Source organism: Dama dama, chromosome 13, assembly GCF_033118175.1.
Source record: "Dama dama isolate Ldn47 chromosome 13, ASM3311817v1, whole genome shotgun sequence".
NCBI classification, from domain to species: Eukaryota; Metazoa; Chordata; class Mammalia; order Artiodactyla; family Cervidae; genus Dama; species Dama dama.
In genome coordinates, this window is record NC_083693.1 from 35,086,801 (window position 1) to 35,114,167 (window position 27,367).

General features: G+C 49.0%; 1 protein-coding gene across 2 annotated transcripts in view; it reads left to right on the plus strand.

Annotated features, from left to right (window-relative positions):
* CEMIP (cell migration inducing hyaluronidase 1) overlaps window positions 1–27,367 on the plus strand; it is a 160,606-nt gene that overhangs the window by 106,905 nt on the left and 26,334 nt on the right. For both annotated transcript variants that reach the window (XM_061158852.1, XM_061158851.1), the window contains 9 exons: window positions 2,247–2,379; window positions 3,178–3,369; window positions 11,479–11,654; window positions 13,792–14,001; window positions 20,735–20,940; window positions 21,711–21,780; window positions 23,063–23,191; window positions 25,667–25,752; window positions 26,767–26,898. In XM_061158852.1, the coding sequence (XP_061014835.1) occupies window positions 2,247–2,379; window positions 3,178–3,369; window positions 11,479–11,654; window positions 13,792–14,001; window positions 20,735–20,940; window positions 21,711–21,780; window positions 23,063–23,191; window positions 25,667–25,752; window positions 26,767–26,898 (1,334 nt within the window). The remainder of the gene's footprint in view (window positions 1–2,246; window positions 2,380–3,177; window positions 3,370–11,478; window positions 11,655–13,791; window positions 14,002–20,734; window positions 20,941–21,710; window positions 21,781–23,062; window positions 23,192–25,666; window positions 25,753–26,766; window positions 26,899–27,367) is intronic.

Sequence of the window (27,367 nt, forward strand, 5' to 3'; positions counted from 1 at the left end):
CACTGAGCCACCAGGGAAGCCTATGACATTGCTAGTTATTTTATAATTATTATCTAGAATAACAATCACATTGTGTCTACTTAAAGTCAAGATCAAATTCACTGAACAGTGGGAAAGCCCTTTTTACTCTTCTTATACAAAACTGAGTTCATTCTTATGATTTAAAAGGGAGAAAAAGAAAAACAATAAAATTGAATAGAGGTTTTCTTGAAATTTTTATTGGATGTTGTACCTTAAAAAATGTCCAACTCCCGTGGATGATGTTTTTAGGCTCAGTTCTCAATATTCAGGGATGTCCTACTGAAAAACATGCTGGCCTCAGGGGAAAAGATCTGGGAGTCAAGAGGAGTGGGCTTGAAAGTCAGGTGACCTTGAACTTGCACCTAAATCCCCGTGAGCCTTCATGATTTCCTCTAAGGGTGAGTGGGCAGTGTCTGCCTCTCTGCTGTAGGAACCACCCCAGATAAGGACTGTGAGCATGTTGCCTGCAGGAAAGGGCTGAATTTTCATTCTGGCTAAACTCACATTTCCACAGTTCTCCTCCCAAACCACAGACAACGGATATCTGCTGGGTTCAAAACAATGTTTCCTAAAAGTGCCCCCCTTTTTTTTAGATGGACTATACTTCGCTTTCCTATTTGCCCAGCCCTGGTCCCTTTGCTCTTTGTGCCAAAAAGGACAACAGCTGCGGCCCTTGCTCTAAATTGCATGTCTCTGATGACAGCCACCGTGGTGGTGCAGACACACCCCGGCCCCGGGGTGAGCCCTAGCTGGCAGGGACCGTGCCCTCCTCTGAACCCGCTCCTGATATTCTCTACCTGGCCTTGGAGCTGCCATCAGCTGAGGCTCTGCTGTGTGCCTGGCTCTGGATTGGATGCTGAGATCAGGGAAGAAGCAATACCTGGCCCTTCCAGAGCCCACCACCCCCCTGGTAGGAGACAGACACTGAACGCAGGACAGGTGCAACAGCAGTGCAAGGGGCTGCGAGGCACCGCTCTGTCACTGGATGAGTCCAGATTCAGATTCTGGCCCTGCCTCTTACCAGCTGTGTGACACTGGCCAACCTCTCTGAGTATGTTTCCAGATCTGTAAAACCAGCATCAACCTCATAGACCTCAGAGCCAGGAAGAGAGAATGCAATAATGTGTGTTAATAATGTATGGAACTCAGGGACTTCCCTGGTGGCCCCTAGTGGTTAAGATTCTGTGCTTCCAAGGCAGGGGGTGAGGGTTCATTCCCTCATCAGGGAACTAAGATTTCATGTGATACACAGTGAGGCCGAAAAATAAAAAAACAAATTGAAAAAAAATGTATGGAGCTCCATAACTACAAAAGGAGTTCTCAAACTTAACTTCCCGTTGGAATCCCCTGGGGCAGCCTTTCAAAGTTCTCATGTCCAGGTTGCACCCTGAACACAATCAAATCCGAGACTTTGAGGATGGGGCCTGGGCATGAGCTTTTTTTTTTTTTTTGGTGGCTGCACTGGGTCTTTGCTGCCGCGGCGGCTTTCTCTAGTTGCAGTGAGTGGGAGCTACTCTAGTTGTGGCGTGCAGGCTTCTCATTGCGGTGGCTTCTCTTGCTGCCGAGCACAGGCTCTAGGTGCTCAGGTTTCAGTAGTTGCAGCACTTGGGCTCAGGAGTTGCGTCTCACCACCTCTAGAGCACAAACTCAGTAGTTGTGCTGCACAGGCTTTGTTTCTCCGAGGCATGTAGGATCTTCCCAGAGCAGGGATCAAACCCATGTCCCCTGCATGGGCAGGCGGATTCTTAACCACTGGACCACCAGACAAGTCCCAGCAAGAGTATTTTTAAAGACTCCCCACAGGATATGGAGTCACATTTGGGCACCAGCAGGTTGATCCAGTGAGTCTTCAGTAAATGTTGGCCACTGTGGATGTGCTGGTGGATGAGAGGGTACAAGTTGTAGAAAACAACCCGCCCAGCTCTTAAAAGAGCATGTGCTGGTGATAAACACTCCATAAACCATTCCCCAGTGTAGTCACTCACTGGTTTGGATACCAAATATGGTGGGACCCCAGGCAAGATGTTTATCCACCCTCTGACTTCATGCTGCACTTCTTATAGCAGAACAGAGAAGGGGAAATGTTAGAATAATAGTCTAAGCCATTGTAAATAAGTTTCGCAGCAGCAACAATTTTAGACTTGTGAGTATATGTTTGTAACATTAATCATCACCTTCCTTCTTTACAAAGAGAAATGACTTTGTAATTTCTGTGCCATTCCCAGGCCACTACATTGGATGGAGTCAACCTCACCACTGAGGTTGTCTACAAAAAGGGCCAGGATTATAGGTTTGTGTGCTACGACCGGGGCCAAGTCTGCCAGAGCTACCGTGTGCGGTTCCTGTGCGGGAAGCCTGGTAAGCAGCCCCTTACTGGGGACGCACTTGCCGCCGTGGCTCAGTTCCTCCAGCTGGCAGCTATGCACTGCGAGTTTGGGCGGCGGGGTCAGCCGCCTCCGGGCATCTCAGTGACATGGCGCTCCTGCCAAGTTCTTGATGGAGAGCCCTTCTATGACACAGGGACCGTGGGAGGGTCCTCGGAGTTGGCAGGAGCCAGTGGAGCCCCACCCTGCCCATACGCCTTTCAGGAAGGGGAAGGGCCTATTCAAGGCAACTAGGGTGCTGTGGACGGAGCTGACCTTCCTGCAGCCCGCCCCCACAGAGATACGCAGCCCATGGCCTCTCTAGATGCTATTATTTTAAACCCAGTTCTCGGGGTGCTTGTTAGCAGGGGTTGGAAATGGTCGGTTTCTTCTCGAGGGCACTTGGCCATCTCCAGAAGGCAGTCATTAAGGATGGGAGTTCTTTGGAAGGGGAGGCTGACAGCTACTGTAAATAATAGTTGAGAGAAACTATATTTGTTTTACATCTTTTGCAAAGTGGGTGTGGAGAGACAGCCCCATTTAACTCCAGCTAAGGAGTTAGTGGAAAATTCCCCTGCCCAGAGCTAATGAATGGCTCTTTTCTGGTAGGGTTTTTGATGACTTCAAAAAAAAAAAAACAAACCCATACCAAGACTGGTTCTGGGAGAGCCTGGTGATTTGGGTTTTGGATAGGCAAACCTGGCATTTTCTGATTTAGGGGGGGTAAGGGAAGAGGTGGAAGTTTGCCAGGAACAAAGGTTTATCTCTCAGTCTCTCCTATTTTGGGTTATAGTGAGGCCCAAACTCACCGTCACCATCGACACCAATGTGAACAGCACCATCCTGCATCTGGCAGACAATGTACAGTCTTGGAAGCCTGGGGACACCCTGGTCGTTGCCAGTACCGATTACTCCATGTACCAGGCGGAAGAGTTCCAGGTGCTCCCCTGCAGAACCTGTGCCCCCAACCAGGTCAAAGTAGCAGGTAGGACATTTGCTTACCCCTTCCTAGGCTAGATGAAACTGAAAATTGCTAGGTTTAAAGTTGACTGAAATAAAAACAAATTTGTATCAATCAGCTATAGCCATGATAATGCTACATGACAACAACAACAACAAAAATTTCTTAAAATTCCGTGGCAAACTTTTATTTCTTACTAATACATCTACAGGCTGTGTAGGGTTCAGCTTTTCTAAACTAAACTTGGCTCCAAGGGTTGGGTTCGGATCAGTTCCATGTGACTCTCATTCTTCCCAAGGACATATTATTATTCATGATGGAGAAGTGAACAGAATCATAGGAGGACTCCTAAGGCCTGAGCTCCTAACTTGAACCCTCTCACACCTACCTTCCAGTAGATCATATGGTCCAGCTCAACATGAATGGGGAACTCTATTTCTCCCATTAAGACAGAGGGGAGGGAGTGAATATTTGTTAGCAATAATTTAACTTACCACAAAAATTTAAATGTCTTCTTTCTCTACTTTTTACATTTCCTTTTTCTTCTCCTAAATCTTGACTTAAATGCCCTGGTTATTTATGTTATGTGAGGTTACTGGAATTATAGATAATTGGACTGCAAGGAGATCCAACCAGTCCATCCTAAAGGAGATCAGTCCTGGGTATTCATTGGATGGACTGATGCTGAAGCTGAAACTCCAATACTTTGGCTACCTCATGCGAAGAGCTGACTCATTGGAAAAGACCCTGATACTGGGAGGGATTGGGGGCAGGAGGAGAAGGGGACGACAGAGGATGAGATGGCTGGATGGTATCACCGACTCAATGGACATGAGTTTGAGTAAACTCCGGGAGCTGGTGATGGACAGGGAGGCCTGGCGTGCTGCGATTCATGGGGTCACAAAGAGTCGGACACGACTGAGTGACTGAACTGAACTGAACTGAACTGAGAGCTAAAAAAGGCGCTACCCAAATGGCTCAGTGGTAAAGAATCTGTCTGCCAATGCTGGAAATGAAGGTTTGATTCCTGGGTCAGGAAGATCTCCTGGAGGAGAAAATGGCAACCCATCTAGTATTCTTGCCTGGGAAATCCCATGGACAGAGGAGCCTGGTGGGCTACAGTTCATGGGATCACAAAGAGCTGAACACAACTTAGTGATTAAACAACAACAAAGATGTAAAAAGAGACCTTGTTTATAGTCCAGGTCGATTATTCTTTGGGGAGGGGAGTCATGTATTGATTAGAGTTCTTGGTTGTAAGCGACAGAATCCAATTTGACTACTTTAAAAATAGGAATTAATTGGGAAACTATTCAACTTAGAGAGCTAAATAGAAGCTGAGGAGTCATGCTGCAAACAAGGACCAGAAATAGGGCAGCTTCAGGGGTCTGGGGTGCAGGAATGCTTGGGCAGCCTCCTTAAGGCATCACTATTTGCATGTCCTAGGACATGGTACTCAAAAGTTACCTTCCAGGGAGACAGCATTGATTGGGTTGATAGCTCACGTGCTCACCCCCTGGCTAGGACACCATCATTAACTGTCCTTCGAAGACTGCATTGCATGGATACAGTCACTCCCCAGAGGAAAATTGAGATGTATTAGTAGAGAAAGGAAAATCAATACTAGGCATTAAAAAATATCAGCTGTTATATGTGGAATCTAAAAAACAGGTACAAATGAACTTATCTACAAAACAGAAATAGAGTCACTGATGTAGAGAACAAGCTTATGGTTACCAGGGGCTAAAGAGCAGGAGGGATTAATTGAGAGATTGGGCTTGACACATACACACTACTGTGTATAAAGTAGATGGCTGATAAGCACCTACTGTACAACACAGGGATCTCTACTCAGTCCTCTGTAATGGCCTATATGGAAAGGAATTTTAAAAAGAGGGGATGTATGTGTATATGTATGTATATATATATGTATATACATACATCTGTAAATATATATATATATATATATATAAAACTGATTTACTTCTCTGTACAGCAGAAATTAACACACCACTGTAAATCAACTATAACCCAATAATTTTTTCTTAAATATATCAGTGGCCACAGGACCATTGTACCTAGAGAAGTATTAGAATCTGGGGATTGAAGAATACTATGGATTGAGAAAGTATACCCAACATATTGAAAATATCTATCATCTTAGAAACAAAACTACAAAAAGTAAAATTCGACACAGTCTTTTTGGCTAGTGGAAGTGTGCTTGAGAAAGAATGGGGGCTTTCTTCTAAGTACAATGGCTTCTTAGACTTCCTAGCTCCCCACTTACAGGATGGCACCAAGGGAAGCAATTCCTAGTGAGTGCCAGACCCTTGGGTCTTCCCTGGGTGACTTCTGTGTCTCTCGAGGACAGTAGAGGCAGACAGGCCTTCTGGGATGCCAGGTGTCCTCTGGGACGCTTGGCAGGAGTGGCATTCAGACGTTAGAGCTTTGTCACTGCCCTCTGTGAGGTGACCCTGACTCTGGGGCTGCCCTTGTGGCTTCTAGGGGGGTGAAAGCTTGCCTTTGAGGCCCAGCCTTCAGGGAGGGAGAAGAAGGAGCACCCCTGGAAGAGACCCTGGTCTGTTCACACCAGCCCCCATCTGCACCTCAGTGTTGGGCTCCTCTAGGCCTGGAGGGAGATTTCAACATGAACAGGACCTAACAGGACAGCAGGTAGTGCCATGAGTGTCCTTGAGAAAGAGGGAACCGTGTGATATGAGGGCACTTCTGCCTCGCCCCACAGCATGGTTCAGGGGTGAATGATGGAGCGTGGCTCCAGGTGACAGTGTTTGACCAGTGGTTCTAGGGGCTTCCTGAAGATTGTTCAGGCTGGACAGAGTGTGAGATGGGGCTGCTCTGGGTCCTGGGAGGACCAAAGAGGAAAGAGTGAGTAGAGAGGAGTGTACGCCCCCGACAGGACCCTCCAAGCTCCTTTGGTTCATGACCGCCCATGTCTGTCTCTCCAGGTCCCCCAACCCAGACTCCCCCACGCCCCCTCAAGCAAGGGTGGGACCATCTTGTTCAGAAGCTTTAGGGCTTTTGTGAAAACAGCGCCCCCCCGCCCCCAGTGAGAAAAGTTCCAGGGAAGGGTATCTGTAAGGTGTGTGTATGTGTCTGTCTGTCTGTCCTGGGGAGGCCCTCATTTCTCCTCTTCGGCTCCAAGCCCGTTCTCTGGCTGTCCATCCCCCAGTGACATGGAGCGGGGACTCCAGCTGCCTTGTTCTTTTACAAAATGGCGCCGCCACCGTTACCAATCAGTGTTCTCCTCCCCAGCCTGGCTGCAGAGCGGGACACGGCCTTCCTGGCTCCTCTTTCCTCACTGCCCCTAAATTCCAGTAAACAGGCCTTTTTGCATTTTAAGGCTTTTCTGATGGGAAACAGATGGGGATAACAAAGTCATGAAAACGTGTGAATCATCTAAAAAAAATATATTTCCAAGTTTTGCCAACCACAGTGGGATTCTCAACACCTCCTGACATGGCAATGAGAAATGTCTTCAATTTTCTGCCCTGTTTTCATTCTCCACTTCCCACTTTGCTTGTAACCACCCAATTTCAAACACACACACTTTTAAGTAATACTACTGTTAATTAGTATTAACATTTTTTGAGTTTCCTACCATATACTAAACACTTTACTTGAACCATCTTTCTCACTCTCCATGATTACATAAGAAAGTGGGGGCTACTGTTTTCTCCATGACCCAGATGAAGAAACATCTTCTTCTTTTCTTCATGGAAATTAAATGTCTAGACTAATGCTTTCCACTATGGTAGCCACCAACCATTTATGGCTATATAAATGTAATTAAAATTAATTAAAAAAAGGAAATTCCATTCCTCAGTCATACTAGCCAGATTTTAAGAGTTCAGTGACCACCTGGGGCCAGTGGATGACACGGAGTAGAGCATGCCCTTCATCTCAGAACTCTCTGGGGATTGCTGCTGTTGTAGACCAAGCAAGTCTGCTTGGAGGATATGAGCCAAGATTCAGACTCAGAGCTCTCAAGTTTGAAGGCTACGTATTCTCTCAGCATCTTCACTCAAAGATGACTAGACAGGAGGAGGACTCTAGGGCACTCTATAGCTTAAATCTGCCTCTCTGGGACCCTCCAGCCCAAGTCCCTCTGGGTTTGTCCCCATGGTCTGAGAAGGACAGGCCCCATTGCCCCCTCCCCCAGAATCCCTGGATCATGCTAAGTCGGGAACCACTGCATGGGGTGGAAGATCCTCGATGTCCATTTTTCTCGTGAGCCCAGAGTATCCCATGCCGTGATTGCACTGCAGAGAGGGCACATTGTAGAACCTGGCCAGCCATAGGGTGTGGGTCCCTCTGCATCCCACGCCTTTCCCACCCATCATCTGTGCTCACAGCCCTTCTGGATTATTTGGGACAAATCCCTCTTGGCCATGCTTGCCTATTTTACCCCACACACACACCGCCCCCCCCCCCCCCCCCCTGCTCAACCCCTCCACCCCCGCTCTCAATACCCGCTTCCTTTGGCCTTCCTGTATCAGGGCTTAGAGAAGGAAGGGAGGGTGGGTGGAGGCCGGCTGGGAGAATTCTGCAGACAGGACAGGATGCTGAGAAAGCAGAGCGCACAGCTTCCCGGGCACTGCTGCCGGGAGTGGCCTGTGAACACAGCGGCAGGGCAGATAAAGCAGCGGAGAGGTCTGTCAGAGCCCTGATAGGGAGCCCCACGGCAGGCGGGGGAGGAGGCGGTGGGACTGGAGAGTTCTCCCAGCTCTCAGTCTGTCTTCCCACCTCTCCTCCCAGGACTCTAATCAACACAGCGCCTCCATCCACCTGGAAGTCCCCCTACCCCTGGCTTCTTTCCCTCCTCCACCCCTCCACCCCAGCCCATGGAACCAAGAAAGCTGTCAAACCTACTTTCTATGAACTCCCATCATAAGCGTGAAGCCAATGGTGGGAGCCCTCGAGTCACGCCTTTGCTTGGGGATAGCTGCATGTGTCACCTGTGTCACACTAGCCCCCTGCCATGTGCCCAGGGCTGTTCCAGGCACATTCCCTGGATTAATTCATTTCACAACTATCTCTACATTTTGAGATGCATGCTATGATTGTCTCCATTGTATAGATAAAGAGTCTGAGGTTCAGGGAGCTTAAATGACGTGTTCAGGGATCCACAGCCATGATCTGAGTCAGATTCTGACCCGGACAGCCTGGCTCCAGAGCCACAGTCCTCCCCATCCACTGTCTCTCCCCTCCAGTTGTGTTGAGACTGAATTCCTGAGGAGGGCCTTCTGGCCACCTCCAGGAACAGAAACCTCTGGTTCCCATTCTGTCTGCACATTATTTTTTTTTTTTTGGCCACACCACTCAAGATGTGGGATCTTAACTCCCTGACTCTAACCTGCTCCCCCTGCATTGGAGGCACAGAATCTTAACCACTGGACCACCAGGGACGTCCCTGGACACACCATATTTTAAAGTGGATGCTGGCAAATCAAGAGGAGCCCCCTGAACTCTGAAATGCACACACTCTGAGGGGTGGTTGGAAATCTGGGGATGCATGGCCTGGTTTCTTGGCTCTGCCGAGCGCTGTGGGGACCCCAAGATGTGAAGGCTCACGTTGAGCATGGTCAGGGAAGACTTCACTGAAAAGGAGCTAAATCTTGAGGAACAAAGTGATTTGCTCCATGGACAAAGGGAGGAGGCTATCCTGGCCAGAGAGAGCAGCTTAGGTAAAATCTCTATGAAGTAAAAAAGCAGAGGCTCACTGGGGGTAGTATGGGTGGTGGGGTCTGGTTGGAGCAGGAAAGTCCTTGAGGGAGTGATGGCAGATAAGCCCACAAGAGTCTGGGTTTTACTCTGTTCATCCTTCAGGCGGCTGGGCAGGGTGCTGTGCTTCTTGGAGCTGTGTGCGAATATCACCTTGGTGGCAAAAGGGACTTGGTTGATGTCCTTAAGTTAAGGCTCATGAGATGGGAGGTGAGCCTGGATTATCTGGGTGGGCTCGGTGAAATCAAAAGGGTCCTTAAAATATTTATTTATTTATTTTGGCTGTGCTGGGTCTTCGTTGCTGCATGAGCTTTTCTCTAGTTGTGGCGAGCAGGGCAACTCTCTAGTTGCAGTTACAATGCATAAGCTTCTTATTGTGGTGGCTTCTTTTGTTGCAGAGCATGGGTTCTCGGGTGTGCAGGCTTCAGTAGTTACAGCACTTGGGCTCAGCAGTTGCAGTTCCCTGGCCTCTAGAGCACAGGCTCAGTAGGTGTGAAACACGGGCTTAGTTGGTCCACAGCATGTGGTATCTTCCCCAGGCCAGAGCTTGAACCCACATCTCTTGCATTGGAGGTGGATTCTTTACCACTGAGCCACCAGGGAAACCCAAAATGGTCCTTAAAAGAGAGATACAGGAAGGTCAGAGTCAGAGGGAAAGACTGAAGGCAGGAGAAGTGGACAACAGAGGATGAGATGTTTGAATGACATCACTGACTCAATGGACATGAGCTTGAGCAAACTCCAGGAGATAGTGAAGGACAGGGAAGCCTGGCATGTTGTAGTCCAGGGGGTCACAAAGAATCAGACAGGATTGAGCGACTGAACCACAATGACAGAGTCAGAGGAGAAAGTGATGTGACGATGGAGCAGATTGGAGGAATTGGAGGAATGGGCCAGCAGCCCAGGAACATTGGCCACTATCTGGATCTGCAAAAGGCCAGGAGCAAACTCTTCCTGGAGCCTCCCAACAGAACCGGCATTGTCGACTTCTGACTGCTGACCCAGTGGAATAGATTTTGGACTTCTGAACTCCAGGACTGTCAGACATTTCTGTTGTCTTTGGACTTCCGTGATGGCCCAGTGGTTAAGACTCCGTGCTTCCACTGCAGGGGGCATGAGTTTCATCCCTGGTTGGGGGACTAAGATCCCACATGCCACATGGCATGACCAAAAAAGAATAAGAAATTTCTGTTGTCTTAAACCACTAAATTTGTGGTCAGTTGTTACTGTAGCCAGAGGAGGCAAATACCAATTCCAAAGGGAATATTTTCTCAGCTTTGCCAGGCACTGGTCTCGCATCTTGAACTGAGATGCTTCAAAGAAACCACCACCTCCCTGAGTCTGCAGAAATCCAAGGCAATAAACATCCTCCGACAAAGTGCAGACCCTCCCACAGGATGTAACCTAGGTGAAGGACTGGACAGAGGAGCCAGCCCTGCCCGTGGATGAGAGGGCAGGGTGAGGTCACTGTCAGTGTGTGCTACTCGGGGCTCAGTACAACCGCAGCCTTTGCGTGTGGGCACCAGTGGTATCGAGGGGCTGAGCTCTTGTGCCTTGCTGCTCTAGTCAAGGTCACAGTCAAAACCAAGCAGTGTCCGTGGTATGGTTCGGGCTGCAAATCAGCACAAGAGATTGTTGCTGTCTATAATCACATCCTCAGAAGAAAGAGACAGCACCTAGGAGCCAAGTCAGCAGTCTCAGGGACAAGCTAAATTTAAAGGCAGCCTGTTGTTTTTGTTGTTGTTCAGTCTCTCGGTCTAGTCCAACTCTTTGCGACCCCATGGACTGCAGCTTGCCAGGCTTCCCTTTCTCTCAGTGGCTTTGAAGAGGGGGTTTATCTTGTGTCCGAAAGAAACCCAACTGGTAGGCAGTCTAGGGCGTGAGCTCTGTGGGATCATGCAGAGCCCAGGTGTCTTCCTTCTGGTTGCTGTGCCATCTCCAGGGTATATTCTCAAACAGGCAAGGCTGGCCCACCACCAGTGCCCACATCCCACCCCCGGGGGGGAGCGGGAGCCACCTGCAGGGTGCACGCATTGCCTCTGCTCATCCTCTGACCACGCTCACCTGTGGGGAGGCTAGGGAGTATGGTTTTCTGGGGGAGTCTTGTGTCAGCTAAAATAGAAGTTTCTCGTACTGACAAGCAGAAAGGGGGTAGGAATTAGGGGACAAATAGCCATTTCTGCCATGGGCTTCAGTCATGAGCATTCATGGCTGGCTCTTCATCCAGGCAAGTAATTTCACCTCCCTGGGCTTCACTCTTCTATACAATGGGGCTCAGGGTCATGGACAACCCCATGTACCATGGAAGCAGCAGAAGCACCTGGAAGGTCCTAGGCACCGTGGATAGAGGCAGCACCTCTGATGCTCCCTGCTTCCCTTCTTCTGCCCTAGGCAAGCCGATGTACATGCACACTGGGGAGGAGATCGATGGTGTGGACATGCGTGCCGAGGTGGGACTCCTGAGCCGGAACATCGTGGTGATGGGGGAGATGGAGGACGAGTGCTACCCCTACAGCAACCACCTCTGCAACTTCTTTGACTTCGACACCTTTGGGGGCCACATCAAGGTACGACAAATCTACCTGGCAGAGTCCATCAACCCAACCAGGAGGATTCACATGATGCCATCCTGGGGGTAGGGGTGCTTGGTAGGGAAGGGATTGGGAGGCAAGGGGTAGGATCAAGAGAGGGGTACTCTCTGGAAGCTGGAGGAGTCTTGTGTGTTATCCACTGGTGTGCAATTCCATCTGTCAGTACTTGGGGATGAGAAAGATGACGAGGAACATCTCCTACTCCCCAGGAGGTCGCACTGTGCTTCTTGCCTTCATGGTTCTCAATTTTCAACCATGGCTTCCGTTCCCTTGCTTTATTAGTTAACCCTGAGGACTTTCTAAAAGAAGGGGCATTTAACTCACACAAAGTCACATTTATAATAGATCCTTCCCAGGTGGTGTTAGTGGTAAAGAACCTGCCTGCCAATGCAAGAGACATAAGAGACTCAGGTTCGAGCCCTGGGTTGGGAAGATCCCCCTAGAGGAGGACATGGCAACCAGTACTCTTGCCTGGGTAATCCCATGGACAGAGGAGCCGCAAAGAGTTGGACATGACTGAAGCAACTTAGCACACACGCACACTGTTAAAATACAGAGAGGGTGATAAGCAAGAGAACTAAAAGTTCGAGCTTCACATTTACCTGTGAGTTTCCCAGTAGAGACTCAAGACCAAGGCAGAGATGATGAGCTGCAGGGGTTCTCATTGTGCAACAAAGAAAAATGGTATCAATTCACTGGAGCTCTTGTTTTCCTAGCATTCACCTCATAGGGGAATTTCTTTAGCATCTCTCTATAAGGTGCCTGTACCTGGCATATTGAATATCCTAAGACACGCCAGCCTTCTTCATGAAGCCATTGCTCCCAGTGATTTGATGTTAAAACTGGGGAATAACAGTAGTACCTTGAAGTCTTGTAAAGATAATTCTTTTGAAGCTAAAATCATATGCTCTAAGGATAAGACTTTTTAAGTAATCTAACAGAAAGGAATAATTGAATGAAACAGTTCATCATGGGGTCCCTGCTGGCATAGGTAAGACAATCTTTTTTTTTTTTTTTGTCACAGGGGTCTATATTATAAGATTTCTAGCATCTCCGGCCCCTGCTCATTAAATTCAAGCAGTACATCCCAGTCTCTGCAACCTCCAATATCACTTCTACATATTTCCAATCTGTGTCTGGGGAGGAGAGGGGACAGGGGTGGTAGTATAAAATCATTAGAGAGATGAAAGCAAAAATAGCAGGTTTACGTCATTCAGGCTGCTGCAGTCCTGTTTCCCATCTTGAGAGTAAATCTCTGAGTGACCAGAGCACTCCTTCCCACTTTGCTCAATCTAGTCCCCAGAATCATTCTTAACAGAGCTCTCCAGGGCAGCCACTGCTAGAGTCGGCATTTCAATGGGCACCTGTTTTTGGAAGGAATGGTTAGCATGTCCTGAAGTCATCCTTCCCTAGTAGAAGTTAGCAGAGCTCAACCTGGGGCGGGAGTTGTTTTTGAACTGTGCTATTATGGTGAGTTGCTGGAGTGTAGACATTCGTTGGGATCAAGTGGGTCCCTTGAAATGTGTAGGAATGGCTCTGAGTGTACTATGACATAAGTGTGTGGAACACCCTACAGCTCACACACACACTACTAGAGTCATGGGCTGATGAAGACCCCAAGCGCAGCTTCCCCTTTCCCCAGCCAGGAGAGGGCCTCAGATGGTGGGCCACAACCTGGGCTCTTACTGCCCCAGGGTCCATCCTCTCTTGGACTCCTTAACCCTCCTAGGGTGCGCTTCTTGCCAGCATCCCTCAGGTTATCTCAGGGTTAACCCTTTCTCGTAATGCTCAGTAGCTTAGGAGGCAGGAAAAGAAGGTTGAGGCTAACCCCAGCCACTGCACATTCTCACTGCGCCTCTTGATCCCACACAATCCATTGCCCTGCACATCACTATATTGGCAGCAGCACCCTGTCTCCAGTGAGGTAGGAAGAGTCAGGCATCTCAACCCATTTGCAGCGAATGTCTTTAATGTACTGAGTCCCTGAGGTGGGGCTCAGTGAAACATTCTGAGGACAACACATGTATGTGCATTTCTGGAATGTGGGCACCAGTGAGGGGGATCAGGGAGCAACCCCATGGACCCCTTCTGACTCTGGGCTCTGCTTTCCCAGTTTGCACTGGGATTCAAGGCCGCACACCTGGAGGGCGTGGAGCTGAAGCACATGGGCCAGCAGCTGATTGGTCAGTACCCAATTCACTTCCACCTGGCGGGTGACGTGGATGAAAAGGGGGGCTACGACCCGCCCACATATGTCAAGGATCTCTCCATCCACCACACGTTCTCCCGCTGTGTCACCGTCCACGGCTCCAATGGCTTGTTGGTAAGCACTTCCTTCCCGGGGCAGCAAGGTGTCCAAAGCCCCTTCATTTCCTTCATTCCCCTCCCTGATGCCAATCTGCTCACTGCTGGGCCCAGGGACTGTTAGCAATGGTGGGATTTTTTAGATCTAGTCACTTGGTCCGGGGCCATTGGGGGTGGAACCATCCTTGGCTCAGATTTGAGAAAAATATCAATTGAGAAGAGGTAACCCACCAAAGAAGAAGGAGAAAATAAGGGTGTGTCCTTGCTAAAGGGCACCAAGCTACAGAGATGGGTGAGCACTCAGTGGTCATGGGGAGTCTAGCTCTTCTGCTTCTTGGTTTGCTCAAGGATCATTCCATGAATGTGCGTCATGACGAATCTGTTTAACTGCAAATGAGGCAGGGGTCATGCCAAGCCTGCCTGATGGGCTTGTAGCGGTGGCAGGAGTGGGCCCTTTTCCCTTTTGTTCTATTGAACCAAGTGTCTTCAGAGCAATAAGCACTGGGGGAAATGCCTTCATTAGTAAGTTGGTGTGTGTGTGTGTGTGGTTTGTCTTGATTTGCACAGATAATTTTTACACTCAATTGATCCTTCTTTAAGTGAACTCGGCTTACATCCTCCATAATTTTAAAGTTGGACATTACAAAATGGCACCCTGCATGCTGAATCCAGTTTGTGTTTTGCTTGGCTTGTATCATGTTTAGAGAAACATTTGATAATTTTACATGAAATGGAACTTTCTTTCAATGGACCAAACTCACATCCTCTGTGAACTTTTAAACTGGATGTCACAAAATGGCACCCAGCAAACTGAACCCAGTGGCCAGATGTGTTTTGTTTGGCTTAAGCGTTTAAAGAAACATTTGAATGAGTTTTCATCACTTGAAAATGGAGAGATTTCACATAAAATCTTGGATTCTTGGCTTCCTTTGAGAAGTAGGCTGAATTGGCAACACTAGACCCACATTCCTGCCTGGCCACAATGGACTGGGGCAAAGTCATAGCACCTCCGCCCCAAGGTGGGCTTTACTCTGGTTTACACCATGCCCACCACTTCCTGGTACATTATAGTAAATTCTCCTAGCAGCGCCACTCATCAGTATAAAGGGGAGAGCATGGGTTTGGGGGCATAGTCTAGAAGGGCTTGGTCTACAGGTGTTGATCTATGGACCTTGGGCAAATTGCTCACCCTCTCTAAGCCTCATATGGGGAACAGGCTCATGTGGAGGAGGGGGTCAGAGCACAGAAAGTGCTGTGGGTGGGGCTGGAGGGCCGCTCTCAGGGACTTCTATCAGGGCAGTGCTGCAAGGGAGCATCTCCATGGAGACAAAAACTGTGGAGAAGCCAAGGGAAATGGGATCTTCCTGAATTAGGAATGAAACTCATGGCTCCTGCACTGGCAGGCAGGTTCTTAACCACTGGACCACCAGAGAAGTCCCTTACTCATTTCTTGATTCATGAGCTGCTCTCATCTCTCCTTCCCTCCTGAGCCCAAATGAGGAAAACAGACCCCTGGCCTTGTTTTCCCCCAAGGGTTCAGAGGCTAGGGCTTCCCCTGGCAGAGTGGGAAGGAGATGGGCCAGGGTGGGGTGGGGCGGAGTTGCGGAGTGTGCATCACAGATTAGCACAGACATCAACTGGAAATGGAGAGACTGGTTTTTCTTCTCAAGCCCTCTCTCCCTCTTCCTGGTTGTGGGGGTTGTGCCGTGCCCTCCCCCACCCTGTCCCGGGCCACCTTAGAAACTCACTCTTTTCCTCTTTAGGCAGAATGATTGAGTTCTCGGTTTCCTTTTCCAACTTGTATTTGCATTTTCAAAAGCTCATTAACACAGGCTGCAAAACAAATCACGGCCTACTCCAAAGCTCTTTTCCTTAGCAGCTCAAAAAAAAAAAAAAAAAAAAAGAGGAGGCAGAAATGGCAGAAGCTCAGAAGTTACAGTCTTCCTTTTAATAAGGTCATACTTGTAGCCAAGTTTCTCACTAAGACGAATTATATCATACTCACCCTAGAAGGCAGAATCAAGTATACAGTTCACTTCTGTTTGTATTTGTTTTATATTTTAAATTAATTTTTATTGGAGTATAGTTGCTTTGCAATGTTGTGTTAGTTTCTGCTATACAGCAAAGTGAATCAGCTGTACATACGCATGTATCCCCTCTGTTTTGAATTTCCTTCTCATTTAGATCACCACAGAGCACTGAGTAGAGTTCCCTGAGCTGTGCAGTAGGTTCTTATTAGTTATCTGTTTTTTTTAATTAATTAGTTTATTTTAATTGCAGGATAATTTCTGTACAACATTGTGATGGCTTTTGCCATATATCACCATGAATCTGTTTTATACAGAGTAGTATTTATTTGTCAATCCCAGTCTCCCAATGCATCCCATCCACTCCCCCTATTTGTATTTGTTTCAGTCATTTCCTTTTCATACTGTGTGCAGGTTGCAGGAGGAAGTCCTCATAGTTGGGGTGACCCTATGCCCTGATTTGCATCAAACAGTTCCAGTTTACACCCGTTGTCCCTAAATTAATTACTAATAAATAATAGTTAATTAGTAGTTATGTTAATATAATTATTAACATAATAATTATTAATTATAGTTAATAGTTGATAGTTAATTGGTATTAATAGTTCCCACTTTCACTCTTAAAAATGTCCTGGTTGAGACAATAAACTACATGGTCACTCTAACTGAAGCAGTTCCTAAGAGCTGAGGAATTTTACCCCTCAAAATCTCATGCCTAGACTCCACTTCACAACAGTTAAAGACTTAAAACGGCTGTCAGGAATCACTTTCATGATCTCAATCATGAGGGAAAGTATCCAGAAGAACAAAGGGAAAATGCAGTTTGGGCAAGAGAATGGCCAGGAGTGTACGCATTGCTTCCGGATAGCATTCATGAGGATTCAGTGGGTACACCACACGTCCCTGTGTGTGTGTGTCTGTTTATCCAGCTCCTTGCTGTCTGCCTGAGAGTCCCTTGGACTGCAAGGAGATCAAACCAGTTGATCCTAAAGGAAATCAACCCTGGATACTCCTTGGAAGGGCTGATGCTGAAGCTGAAGCTCCAGTACTTTGACCACCTGAAGCAAAGAGCCAACTCACTGAAAAAGACCCTGACGTAGGGAAAATTGAGGGCAGGAGGAGAAGGGGGTGACAGAAGATGAGATGGTTGGATGGCATCACCAACCCAATGAACATGAGTTTGAGCAAACTCTGGGAGATAATGAAGGACAGAGAAACCTGGCATGCTGCAGCCCTTGGGGTCACAGAGTCAGACATGACTGAGAGACTGAACAACAATATCTATCTATCTACCCACATATCTATCTGCCATCTATCTGTATGTACCCACCTCAAGCCAGATCACAGTTCAAGTGTCTTAATTCTAGGAAGTGTTCTAAAGAAGAACAGTCATCCAGTGTTAGGGCTGGAAGGGATTTCAGAAGTCTCCCTAAGGACACTCAGACAAATCACACAGCAAGTCTGTGGTGAAGCCAAACTTGAACTTGTGTCTTCCACTCCCAGCCCAGGTCTTTCTTCTACCTTATCACACTGCTCTCTTGACTCTATGTTACTTCACCCCACTCCTAAAGAGAAGAAAGAAATGCAACACAAGACAGGAGCGTTTTTTCTCTGGTGCTGTTGAGAACTGGTTCGTACACAAAGTTTAGATTGTTGTGGCCACGTGTTCCGGGAAACAAACTCACTCAGAAGGACAATGCAGATAGTGGAGTGCAGTTTATTACACCGGCGGGCCCAAGGCAGAGTCTCCTCTTAGTCAAGGTCCCCGACCAGTTTTTGTGAAAACCTTATATACCCTAAGTGTACTTGCTCAAACCCACCTCCCCAAATTCCTTGAAACTAGTCTGGACAAGATAAAAAAGAGATATGATCAAAGTTAACCCATGATTCATGTGTCACAAGACTAGATAAACAGTGGATATTTATCAATAGGCTTGTGGTCATATCCTGATAAACATAATGGAATTTACCACTTTGTTCTGTTACAGAGATAATTAGCATATTCTTTTAGGCAACGGAGAATCCAAGTACAAGTCCTGAGGCTCTTTTATCCAGGGGGGTCTGGTTTTCCATTGGTATGCCACTTCTATATACATCGGGCACAAAGTTCAGAGTCCACTGGGAGGGTGACCATGCATGTAGCCTAATGTTCACAGCCTGGCCTAAGACGGAGTCCAGCTCTGTCTGTTTCCTCCTTCAAGATCAGACAGATGGAGAGGCGAGTTTCCATCCGTCCTTGCAAGAGAAGGGACTTGGGTAACTTTCTAAGTCTTGGTGTCATCGGTCGAAAGGGAATAGTAGTTGGATGAGGATTGGATGAGATAATATATGTAAAGCATTTCACACCCAGCAAATAAGAGTTATTTTTACTCCTTTCAATAAGGATTTTTCTCTCCAGAGCACAACTCAAGAGGAGGGAATTTTTTTTTCAGGCATTTGTTAAAATAAGAATGTATTCATTATTCACTTGGATTCAAAGAATGAGAACCGAAGTATGATCCAGACAACTGGCAACTGGGTACATGGGATTTAAGAGGAACTGTGGGCAGCAGGCAGGAGGCCCAGGTCTGAACACGGCTCCACCTCCCTCCTCTGGGCCCCAGTGTCCTCCTCTGTAAAGTGAAGGCATTGAACTTGCTCTCAGATGTCCCTGCCAGGACAAGCAGTCCATGCTTTCTCACCTCTTCCTCCCAGGCTTGTCTGCCCAGGCTATTTATAAGAAACTTTCATTGCTCACTAGGAGGAAAGGAAGCAGTCCCATTGCATGACTTTGGTATTGGCTAAAATGCTCACTGAGGGACTGAATAGCATTCAAGACCACGCCCTTGCCTATTATCAAAGATCAAGGGGGTGATATTTGTTTGAGAGAACAGAAAGCTTGCCTGGCACAGGGCAGCTGTGCCTGTGACCCACCCTTACGGGTGAGTGGACACAGTTAGAAAACTGGGGTTTCAGCCCTGGTTTCGCACATGTGGGTTGCATGACCTTGGGCAAATCACTCAACCTTTCTGAGTCTCATTTTCCTTATTTCTAAAAGAAAAAATATCATTATTGGCTTATGTAAGATTTCAACAAGGTTAAAAGGTATAAGCGCCCAGGCCAGTGCTGGGATATGAAGGGTCCGAGTTCTGGATACTTCTAGCGCAGGGCTGCGTGGGAGTTGGGGGAGTAGGTAAGATTTGTCGTAGAAGAGACTTCAGAGGGAAGTGGGGAGTTTACCCTGGATTAGTGCTTCTCAGACAGGGGCAATTTCGTCACTTCCCTTTCCCAATGGGATTGTTTAGTCACTAAGTTGTGTTCGACTCTTTTCGACCCCATGGACTGTAGCCGGTCTGGCTCCTCAGTCCATGGGATTCTCCAGGCAAGAATACTGGAGAAGGTTGCCATTTTCTTCTCCAGGGGATCTTCCCAATGCAGGGATCAAACCCATGTCTTCTGCATTGCAGGCGGATTCTGTACCACCTGAATCACTGGGGAAGCCTATCCCAATAGGATACTTGGAAATGAATGTCTGGAGACATTTTTGTCACAGCTGAGAAGGTTCAGCTGGCATCTAGTGTGTAGGGGCCAGTGATGTTGCTGAACATCCCATAAGATACAGGATAACCCCTTGAATGGTAGCAGTGCTGGAGGGGGAGTTAGATGTTAGTTTGGGGGTGATAGATGAATTTTTTCCAGGGCCTGTTGTAGCATCAAGTTGAATGATGTCATAGGGGAGCAAGAGTTTCCCTGATTGGGTGATGTCATTGGGCAGTCAGGACCCAGGGGCAGGGATGGGGATAGAAGATCTCAGTCAAGGTAGTGAGGTATTTCTTGCTATCTTCACACCCCACTGTGGACAGGGGACCTTGGGAGGTAGTCAGCATCTCGATTGGGCCATTCAACTGAACCAGGATGCCCATTTGATGAGCAGGGATGCTGATGAGCAGAGTCCTGCCAGAGACAAGGAGGCACAGCTCCACCCAGAGGCCCTCTGAGGACCCTCAAGCTCTCAGAGCGATGAGTTCATTGAGATTCAGACCCAGAAGGGGCCTTGGAGATCCTGGAGCTGGACTCCTTCATTGTGAGGTGGGGAGAGTGTGCTGAAGAGAGCTTGAAAGACTTGTCCGAGAGACTGTACCCCAGGCCCCTCCATGTTTTCAAGTGGTTTCTAGGCTTAGCCCCCTGACTAAGGATATTGAATAGCTGGAGTTTGCAACCCTTTCTGGCTTTCTGCAAATGAGGCTTGAAATGGATTGTGTGCTTCAAAGCTGGCTTGGGTCTATGGGTGAGGGCAGAGTGAGGAGCCAGTCTTACTACAGTAAGCCCAGCTGGCCTGGCTCAGGTGCTTTCCCCAGGTGGCACTCTCCCCCCCACTTTCTTGGGGGACCTCTTGGTGAAATCCTCTCAGTCCTCGTAAGCAGTGTACTCGCTGTGTCCTCACCAGGTTATCCTCACAGGACCTTGTCCATGGTCTCCTCTTGGGCCCATTCTAACATCTCGTCCTTTTCCCCACCCCGGGAAGCCTCGGTCACAACACCTCCAGCAGGAAGGGACTTTAAAGTCTGGCTCTATCGTCCTGTCCCACCCTCCCCAGGCCCAACACCCATGTCAGGTCCATTTTCAAATGCCCAGTGCCCCTCTCAGAGCCTGGTGGTGCCTGAGGCTGTGCGTGTGTATGGCATGGATGAATGAGCAAATAAGTAGTGATGCTGGGTGACCTGTCCCCTGTCTTGACCCCGGCAGGTCAAGGATGTTGTAGGCTATAACTCTTTGGGCCACTGCTTCTTCACGGAAGATGGGCCAGAAGAGCGCAACACCTTTGACCACTGTCTCGGCCTCCTCGTCAAGTCTGGAACCCTCCTCCCCTCTGACCGTGACAGCAAGATGTGCAAGACGATCACGGAGGACTCCTACCCGGGGTACATCCCCAAGCCCCGGCAGGACTGCAAGTAAGCATCTCCCTCACACGACTTCTCACCCAGCCTCTGACTCCTTGGTCCTGGGCTCCTGTGTGGCCTGGACCTTGCAGCCTTAACCACCTGAGGCTCTCAGCTGCTCAGACACAGTGTGTTTTCTATTCTCCCTTCTCACTGGGCCTCACGGGCACTGGTCTTGTCCAGAGAGACCACTGTTCTCATCCTTGGGTTTTTCCGGGTGACACACAGGGCTCCTTTGAGGAGAGGAAGCAGGCTGCCACCTCAGTGCACACAGCCTGTACGCATGGGTACCAGCTGCCCAGTGTGCTTCCCGACATGAGAGAGTCAGGACAGAGTCAGAGAGAGACAGAGTCAGAGAGAGAGACAGAGTCAGAGACAGAGTCAAGGACAGACAGAGTCAGAGAGAGACAGAGAAACAGAGCTTCCTATGCGATCACCCTTCTGAGTCCAGGGTCTCTCCCTTAGAAATAGCCACTTTCCTGGGTTCCCCTTATTTTCATTTATTCTAGGATTCATCTCAGATTTAACCCACAAACTTGCTTCTACCATCAAGAGCCAGACTCCATTCAAATTCTGAGCATATTAGGGGTGTAAATGCACACCACTTTAATGAGAAAATTAGGTTTCAGATCAACAAATCAAGGGTTTCTCAAATCACTACTAAGAGGTTCCTTGAAGCTTCACTAGAGCCTTTGACCTGGGGCACCCCTCCACCCCGGACGGCAGAACGGGTGCCAGTAGCCCTCCGTCTGATGCCGCTCCATCTCTGCTCCTGCCCACAGTGCTGTGTCCACCTTCTGGATGGCCAATCCCAACAACAACCTCATAAACTGTGCTGCTGCGGGATCCGAGGTGAGCAGAAACATCCCTGCCTTGGGTGGGGCTGGGGGAGTGGAGACAGCCAGGTCCAGCATATGGGATACATATGCCTTGAGCCCCAGTCTAGACATCTACACAGACAGGAGCAGGGTAAGGAGGGAAGGGCCAGCTTGGGAGGCAGATGGACTTGGTTTTCTTTTTCTGTTTTTGGCTGCACTGGGTCTTCATTGCTGTGCACGGGCTTTCTCTAGTTGTGGTGTGAGGGCTTCTCATTGTGGTGACTTCTCTTATGGCAGAGCACAGGTTCTAGATAGTTGTGACACAGAGGTTTAGTTGCCCTGAAGCATGTGGGATCTTAGCTCCAGACCAGGAATCAAATCTGTCTCCTGCATTGGCAGGTGGATTCTTAACCACTAGACCACCAGGGAAGTCCAGGTGGACTCGGTTTTAAGTGATGCCTCTGGCCCTTTATCACTGATAATCATAGCTAACGTGATAATAACTCATTATTAGATGCCCAGCATATCAGTATTTTAAGCTCCAATAACTTAAAATTGTTATCACACTTTAATAATAATTTAAAAAATTATTTTGTGTTGCTGTGTATGCAAGTTTATTTATTTTTATTTATTTTTAGCCACACCATGTAGCATGTGGGATCTTAGTTACCCATCCAAGGATTGGACCTGTCCTCCCTGCATTGGGAGCATGGAGTCTTTACCTCTGAACCACCAGGGAAATCCCATAAACTCCAGTAATTTATCAACCTTGTATCAACCCTATGAGATTTGTGCTATGACCTACCAGCTGATGGGGAGGAAGGTCAGGCAGGGACATGCAGAGGGTCCAAACACGGCATTCTGTCTACCCCACTTGCCTCTCTCCCAGCCCTCTGTGCTGCTCACCTTCCCGGGGTCCTAAGCAGGTCAGCTGCTGTCTCTGGTTCTCAGCTTCCATGTCTGCGGAATAAAAGGGAAAAGCTAAGAAAAAAGTTCAGGCGACCCTCGTGTTCTGTGTTGGGAGAGGGGGTGGCGATGGACCCAAGGTAGCTCTGAAATCCAGCCATTTGTTTCCCATGGCTGATACAGTAGGACCCCACGAAGGGTTTTAACAGTCAGGATGGAGCCCCACCTGCCCACAAAATATACTTGCCTCATACTTTTCACTGTTCTCTGCAGGTGTGTTTGGGGGTGGGGGTGGGGCCGTTTGGGTGATAGCACTAGGCTCACCCCAAGTCTGGGCCATACAGTTACCCCCACAAGAAGCTCTCTGGTGCTGAATTCTGTGCCTTTCCCCCTGTGTCCTCCTCCATCAGGAAACTGGGTTCTGGTTCATTTTTCACCACGTCCCGACGGGCCCCTCGGCCGGCATGTACTCCCCGGGTTATTCAGAGCACATTCCACTGGGGAAATTCCTTAACAACCGAGCGCACTCCAACTACCGGGTAAGTGCTTCCAGACTGCGCCTCCCTGCCAGCCCATTGGTCAGTCTTCCTATGCCTGCACAGGGTTAGAGCGAGAACTGCCACTGGTGACAGCCGGGAGCAAGTGCATTCCTAGCCTTGGCCTTGAAGGACACAAAGCAGCCTTCCATGGCCTCCCAGGTCCCGGCCGTCCTCAGCAAGGCTCTCCTGTGGCTGTTCCTACCTTGGCCTCCACCTGGCAACTGGTCGGAGCCAAGAGGAGAGGCAGGAAGCGCCGTCACTCAGGCTACTCCTCCTGGCGGCCCCTGCTTGGGGCACCTGAGATTGACTTTGCAGCACACATGGTGGGGATGGGAGCAGTGATGAGTATGAAAAGCCCGGTCCTATGAGCTGGAGAAGATAAGTACCAGCTCCTGGAGAAAAGATAGAGGTAGCGTCAGCATCCTTCCCTCTGTTCCCTTTGTTTCCCTTGGTATACAGCACTAAAGAGGCAAGTGGAAACAGAATTTTCCTGTCATCTTCATTTACTCATCAGTAGTTCTGTGTGTAAGGAAATGGCAACCCACTCCAGTATTCTTGCCTGGGAAATCCCATGGACAGAGGAGCCTGGCGGGCTGCAGTCCGTGGAGCCGCAAAGAATTTATTTACTTAGCAAATAAACAACAACAGCAACAGTTCTGTGAGTCCAGCCCCAAGCAAGGTGCTGGGGAAGGGACTGGGATCTCAAGGGTGCCCAGGACCCCCAACAAGGACAAAATCAAGACCAGAGTCATGGACATGCAGGAATGGAGCCTGGGAGTGGGGCTGGGACCAGAGATGCTGCCATGGGGATGGAGGTGGTGTTGGGGATGCAGGGACAGTGTCCGTGAAAGAAAGAGTCTGGAATGTCAAGGCTGGTCTTCTGGTCCTCTTCCTAGAGGTGCCGATGCAGGAAACTGAGACCCTTAGCAGGGAATGGATGCATTCAGGGTCAAAAAAAGAGATTCAACTAGAGAGAAGTGTAAAGGAATAATCTCAAAACAGCCCTGTGCTTCCACCTGGGAGGTGGGGTGGGGAAAGTGGTCCTGAGAGGAGGGCTAGGCCGTGTGGTCAGAGGGAGGACCCTGGGCAGTGTCACGTCCTAGAAGCCAAGAAAGACGAGCTTCCCTGGACCAAGGGTGGAGGCAGGGAGGGTAAGAGTGCCACCTGGACAGAGGTGAGGGAATTAGCACAAGCACCAGGTGGGTTTTTCGGAGGCTGCTGCAGGCCTGGGAGAGCCATCTCTCTGCAGAGCAGGCTTAGGGGCCACATCTCTGTGGGGGAAGAGGGGCTGTGGAGAGACAACTGTTGGCCGCTTGTCACGACCCCTTCCTAGAGAAGCCTCCCCGTGAACGGGGGCCGGGCCACACAGGACCCTGGTGTTTGGGGAGGTTGGAAAGGAGAGGAATACTCGAGGGAGGATGGTAGCCAGGACTCCTGGGCACAGAGGGAGGGACAGGCCCTGAGGAAGTTGGCAGGGAGGGAAGGGGACAAAGAAGACCCTCGAGCTAGATGGATTCTGAGGCCTGAGCCAGGAGGAGCCCTGCACATGGCTTGGGCGCCCATGCCAATGTGAGCACTGACCACATGTCCCCATGTGAGGGCTCTGCCCCTGGGCTCTTCACCTGGCCTGTCTTATTTGGTCCTCACAGCAGGACCCTAGTGTCATCAGCCAACTGAAGCCCCAGAGGTGATGGGATTTACCCAAGGTCACACTTAGGAAGGATGTGCTGAGGATGGAGCCCTGCTTCTCCTGACTCACTCACCTCCCCACCGCTTAATTACACGCCAGCTGAAGATCACAGTAGCCAGCATCCTCAGTTATATAAAGAGGAGATGATGTAGTCAAACCTTCCTAACAGGCCGAGGGAATCCAGCCCTGAGGGTGGACTGAACAGAGCTACCCTGGACAGCCTTGTTCAGTTGCCTAGACTCATACTCACCTGTGGCTGACAAACTGGACACCTTGGGGGCCAAATAAGAAAGTGAGATTTTTTTTCCTTGAGTCAGGCAAAAACTGAGAAAAAACTGGGGGAGGATCAAAGACCCCTGCTCCAAGGTAAAGATAAAGCTTAAGCTCAGCATTTTCTTTGCATCATTGCAGACACATTTCCCAAGATAACATGTCTATTGTCTTTAATTTGGAACCTGGGCTTATAACTGCCCAAAGCAGTGTGAGTTCTGATAGTGGACTTAGCTGTATGTCCTTGGACAAGATACTTAACCCCATCTAAACCTCAGCATCCTCATCTATACCTCAGAGACAACACCTTATTCCAGATTTGACTTGAGCCATGCAGAACAATCCATGTTCTTCACCTCCCTCACTGCAGACCCCCCCCTATCTCTATTAATACATTCTGAGAGCAAAGCTGGTTTTACTAGAGCATTCAAGAGTATACCATGAGGCTGGGTGTAAGAAGATGCCTGCAGCCTGTGGTCCACAATAATGTGTCCCTAAATGTCCCCTCTCCCCAGGCTGGCATGATCATAGACAACGGGGTCAAAACCACCCAAGCCTCTGCCAAAGACAAGCGGCCCTTCCTCTCCATCATCTCTGCCAGGTAATCAACCTTGGGGAGTCCATGCACTCCATGGGGACCTCTAGACTCAGCCCTATTCCCTTCATCCACTCATTCATTCATCCTTCAAGTGTCTTTTGGCATGTTCTGTGTCCTGTGCATGGAGCTCGCTGCTGGGGTTACTTTATGGGAAAACCCGAGTGGGGCCAAATCTGAGTCAGGGTCAAGGCTTCAATAATTGTAAGGAAAAAGAAATTTCAAGAGGTTTCTAGAAAAATCAGCAAAATCCAATATCTGCTTTTCAATAAGTTGACAGGGCTGGGATACAAAAGGTGAAGAGAAGAGAAAAGAAGGGAGGAATTTTGCCATCAATTTAATAGGCAGAAACATTGAGGTTGTACCTATTCATACATCTGGAGCTCAGCCCAAGGCCAGGAGCTGCTTTTAAAATATGCTGTCCAAACCTCCAGGTAGTTAGGAAAATCAGTATCCTTTAAACAAACCAAGGTGCTTGGTCTCTGTCAAGAGTAGGCAACACCAGTGACATGATCCTCCCAGTGGAAGACTTTTGCTGGCCTGGATGTCAGGAACATCCAGGCTCAGTGCTCCATTTGGTGGCTAAGATGTTGCAGCCCAGAAAAGGCACAAGGTCAAGGTTACTCCCTGGGGAGTAGAGAGCAGGGCATCTCAGACTCCCCTTCCTGGTCTGCATCAAGTGCCAGGGTTAGGACTGGCAGTCTGAACTTTCTCAGGGCTTTGACCCCACCTTAGGGCCAGGGTTGGGGGGAGCAGTCCTCAAGGCGATGATGAATAAGAGAAGCGACATGTCTGTAGGCTGAACGGGGCTGGTGCCTGAAGATAAGACCTCTGACTTTGGCGTCAGGCTCAGAAAGCTCATTGCAGAGCCCAGCCTGGGTGGATTGATTGCTCTTTAGCCCGAGTCTTCTGGGCACCATAAGCAGAGAGAAGCTCACCACCACCCAGAAGGGCAGTCAGTTCAAGAGGACCCCTTCCCCAACAATTCGGTCACCTGTGCCTCCCCACGGTATGTTCCAGATACAGCCCCCACCAGGACGCCGACCCACTGAAGCCCCGGGAGCCAGCCATCATCAAACACTTTACTGCCTACAAGAACCAAGATCACGGGGCCTGGCTGCGTGGTGGGGACGTGTGGTTGGACAGCTGCAGGTGAGTGAGGCATGGGCACAGTATGGAGACCACGTTCCTCCCCACCTCCCCCGGGTGGGAGACAGACACGAGCAAGACCGAAGAATCCAGACAGACCAATGTTTGACCTTCTGGTTGCCCAGCCAGGCAGGGACATGGAAGGGCAGCAGGCAGTGACCCAGAAAGCCTGCTAGAGGCAGCATGTGGCTTCTGTCTACCATATCAGTGGCTGTGGGTCATGATTGCCCCCAAATAGTCACTGGGCTTGGCTGTAGGTCACAAAGTCAGTCATATCACCAGTCAGCAGGAGGAAGGAAGGAAGAAGGAAACCAGCACATTCTAGGCACCTCCTGTGTGCTGGATCCCTAGTCGCATTTATTTCTTACCATGTTTCTCAGAGATATAAACCCTCATGTCCATCTTAGACATGGTACACTGACGCTCTGTTGAGTGTATTTCCTGCAAGGTGAACAGTTGAACTGGAACTTGA